At 51.9% G+C, this 3,549-nt stretch overlaps 1 protein-coding gene across 1 annotated transcript; it reads right to left on the bottom strand.

The window, feature by feature from the left end:
* Positions 1 to 206: 206 nt before the first annotated feature.
* CCL24 (C-C motif chemokine ligand 24) lies at positions 207 to 3,224 on the bottom strand. Its single transcript, XM_019717666.2, is given in 4 exon segments — positions 207 to 1,325; positions 1,327 to 1,426; positions 2,645 to 2,762; positions 2,996 to 3,224. Coding segments are annotated over 4 exon segments (381 nt in total). The 5' UTR covers positions 3,069 to 3,224; the 3' UTR covers positions 207 to 1,235.
* Positions 3,225 to 3,549: the final 325 nt, after the last annotated feature.

The following is a 3,549-nucleotide window of genomic DNA, read 5'->3' as shown; positions in this document are numbered from 1 at the left end:
TGGTATGACTCCCCTATCTATGGCTCCGTTGCTGTTCTTTTTGGCCTCATTATATCCTGCGTTCTTGTGCGGGGAGCAGGACTAGAGACCCTGCATGACACCACTGTTCACACCCAACCCTGCCTCTACAGGCAGGACACAATCACCTTCAAAAGAGAAATCATTTTACTTGGAATGTACCTGACAGTAGCAAGTGTATCCACACCTTTTTTTTTTTTAATTAAAGTTTATTGGGGTGACAATTGTTAGTAAAGTTAGATAGATTTCAGGTGTACAATTCTGTATTACATCATCTATAAATCACATTGCGTGTTCACCACCCAGAATCATTTCTCCTTCCATCACATATATTTAATCCCCTTTACCCTCATCTCCCACCCACCCCCTTGTGTCCACACTCTTGACATACAAATTACATGGTATCTCATGCATAGGAAAAAAAAGCTGGGGTCCCTCTCCTCCCTCAGCCCCACCCCATCTTCCCATCACCAAAATGTGGGGAAAGACCAGCTTTCAAGCCAGAGCAGATCTTTGTCCCCAAAGTAGCATGGAGCAAGCCATGTCACAAAGTGGGACATCTCCTCGAAGCTATATCTTCACAAGGGAATTAAACTACCCAGGCTGTCCCCTTATCCTGCTCTCCTATGCCCATTTTGTTACAAAAACCAATGAGTTCCTGAAACCTTTATTATCATATCCCATAAGAAGTGTGCAAGGAGGGCCAGGATCTGGCAGTGAATGCCACAAAGGGGCCCCTTGCTTTTGTGGGGTTTTCATTCACTCGGAGTGCTGGGAGAGGGACAAGCCCGAGGCATCCTCTACCTGATGGAGAGATGCAGCTGTTGTCAGGTCCCCCATCCCCAGATCGATCGATAGATGATAGCCTGTAGGCCCCACTGCAAGACCATAGGGCCCAGAGAAGCCAGCAGCAGGCTAAGGTTCAAACAAGTTTGTCTACAGGTTGGGCCTCATGCACCTGGGCTCTGATGGTGCCAGGAAGGCAGGGGAAGGGCCAGCTCCAGCTCAGAAGGAGGACAAAGGACCTTCTCCCCAGCTCAGGGAAGGCCAGGGGCACAGGATGCTTGGAGCCTTTGCTCAGACCCCAAGAGTTTTTATAGACTAGACATATCCCCTGCAAGTGATGCTAAGAAACAGGTTCATTAGCTCTTCACTTATCACTGCTGGCTCACCAGGCCCCAAGCAGCCTGGCAAAGAACTGAGACCAAGATGCAACTTCAGGACAGGGGGCCAGGAGATGGTGAGATGCAGCTATTAGTAGGACGTCTCTGGAGACGGACTTGGGTGCCCATTGCCCTGGCCCCAGGATGAGGCCTTCTTCTGCTTGGTGTTCAGGTTCTTCATGTACCTCTGGACCCACTGCTTCCTAGGGTTACTGCAGAACTTCTGGCCGTTCTTGGTGGTGAAGCTGTGGAGGAATGACAGGGCACACCTGAGACCTGGCAGGGAGCCTGGAGCGTTTTAGGAGGAGGTGGGGGTGCAGCCCATTGAGGACAAGCTGCTGCCCAGCCTCCTAGCAAGTGACTCACACGATGTCTTCGCTCTGTGTTTCTGTGTCTCCCTGTTTCAGTGTCATGTTCAGTCACCTTCCTGTCAGAGGGGGGAAGCCCAGTCCTGCCTTCGATAACTCTGGATCTCTATCCACAGGGAGGAGTAAGAAAATGCATTGAAAATCCCCAAGAAGAAAAGGCAGAACCTCCAATCCACACGCTATGCAAGGAAGTGTGGTCAATAAGGACATCGGGGCTGGGATGGGGCAGCAGGATGTGCTCCTCCAGGCCAGTGGAACTGGGCCTGGTGCCAGTGTGGGGAATCACTAATAATATGAACATCACATTCCTACAGCATGCTGCTGTTTACACAGTGAGTTCACACCTCCTGCCTTATGTGAGAGGCAGCTATGAATTATTTGAGTCCTAGGTGACCTTGAGCAGTCACTTTTCTGAGCCTCAGTTGCCCTCTGTAAAATGAGGATGATCCTATCTGACTCATAGGATGGTCAAGAGGGTTAGTTAAGATAACATTATGGGCCAGCCCAGTGGCTATCATGTGCTGCCGTGGGCTACCGTATGCTGCCATGAGTGGCTGGCGGCCAGCGTGAGTGGCCGGAAGCCGTCGTGAACTGCTATGTGCTGCCATGGGCTACTGTGTGCTGCCATGAGTGGCTGGTGGCCAGAAGCCATCGTGAACGTTTGGCAGCCAGCAAGAGCTGCCGTGAGTTGCTGTGAGCAGCCGACTAACCACTGGCGACCGGCTGCCTCAGCTGGGGGAGCACAAGGCTCATAACACCAGCATGGGCCAGGGAGCTGCGTCCTACACAACTAGACTGAGAAACAACGGCTTGAACGGGAGTGGGGGGAGGAGGTGGAAGAAAAGGGGAGGAGAAAGATAACATTATATGCCCTGAATGGTGCCTAGTATATATTTGGTGCTCAATAAATAATCGTTGATTCTGAATCCTCTTCCTAGTTTTCTGGGTGTGGAAGTTGAGGCTCAGAGAGGTGAGGTGACTTCCCCAGAACCACAGAGCTGGGTCCTCCTGACCTCACCCCTCAGTGACCCTGGAGGCTCCCATCTCCCTGCTCCTCTCCCATCAGGTGCCCAGGGGAAGATACGAGTTACTTACATCACTCCTGCCTTGGGGCAGATACTCCCACTGGACAGCTGGTAGCTCACCACTCGGCTCTCAGGAATTTTCTTGGAAACGAAGGACATGCAACAGGCAAAGGGTATGGTCGCAGAGCCTAAGAGACGGAAAGAGAAGAACTATGTCCTTTCTCACCCTGCCCTAGGCTCTGGGCTCCAGATACAGACGGAGCCTGTCCCCTTCACTAAATACCTCTGATCTAGTCACAGGGCAGCAGCATTCCCCTCCAACTCCAGGCTGGTCGGCCCTCCTCCCTCCACTGTGCCATCCTAGCTATGCCCTCAGGATGGTTGTCCTGCTCAAGAGCCATTCTGGGGCTGGAAATCTTACCTGCAGGGGCGATGCAGTGGGTACACAGGGCCAGGAGCAGGAGGCTGGCTGCTATGGCTGTGGAGCCTGCCATGTCCTGGGGAGCAAAACTGGGGTGCAGGAGGAGATGGACTGGGTTCAATGGGCCTGGTTCCTTGCAGGACACCCCAACCTCCTTCTGCCCTTTATAGAGGAAGCTAGGAGGAAACACGCATTGGTATAGCCTCCCCTCAACGCCTCTAGGCTTCCTTGAAAGTCCTAGAAGCCTAAGTTCTGCAAATGGGATGTTGTTGCCCAGCTGAGTCAAAAGCTATTTTGGGGTGCTCTAAGAAAGGGCTGGGGGAGGGGAACCATTGCTCCACCAGGACAAAGTTCAAAAGCTTTGGATGCACAGTCAAGAAGGCTGATGGGGGTCCTGGCCGTGCTGCTCCTTCCCTGTGGGATCCTGGGTAAGTTACTCATCCTTCTAAGTTTCTATAGCTGAAAATGGGTAGTCATCCTATCTCCTTCTTTCCATTCATTCATTCATTCATTCATTCATTCACCTGCTCTTATTTGGCATGTGCCATATGCCA

Source organism: Rhinolophus sinicus, linkage group LG03, assembly GCF_036562045.2.
Source record: "Rhinolophus sinicus isolate RSC01 linkage group LG03, ASM3656204v1, whole genome shotgun sequence".
NCBI classification, from domain to species: Eukaryota; Metazoa; Chordata; class Mammalia; order Chiroptera; family Rhinolophidae; genus Rhinolophus; species Rhinolophus sinicus.
This window is presented reverse-complemented; position numbering and strand designations above follow the sequence as displayed.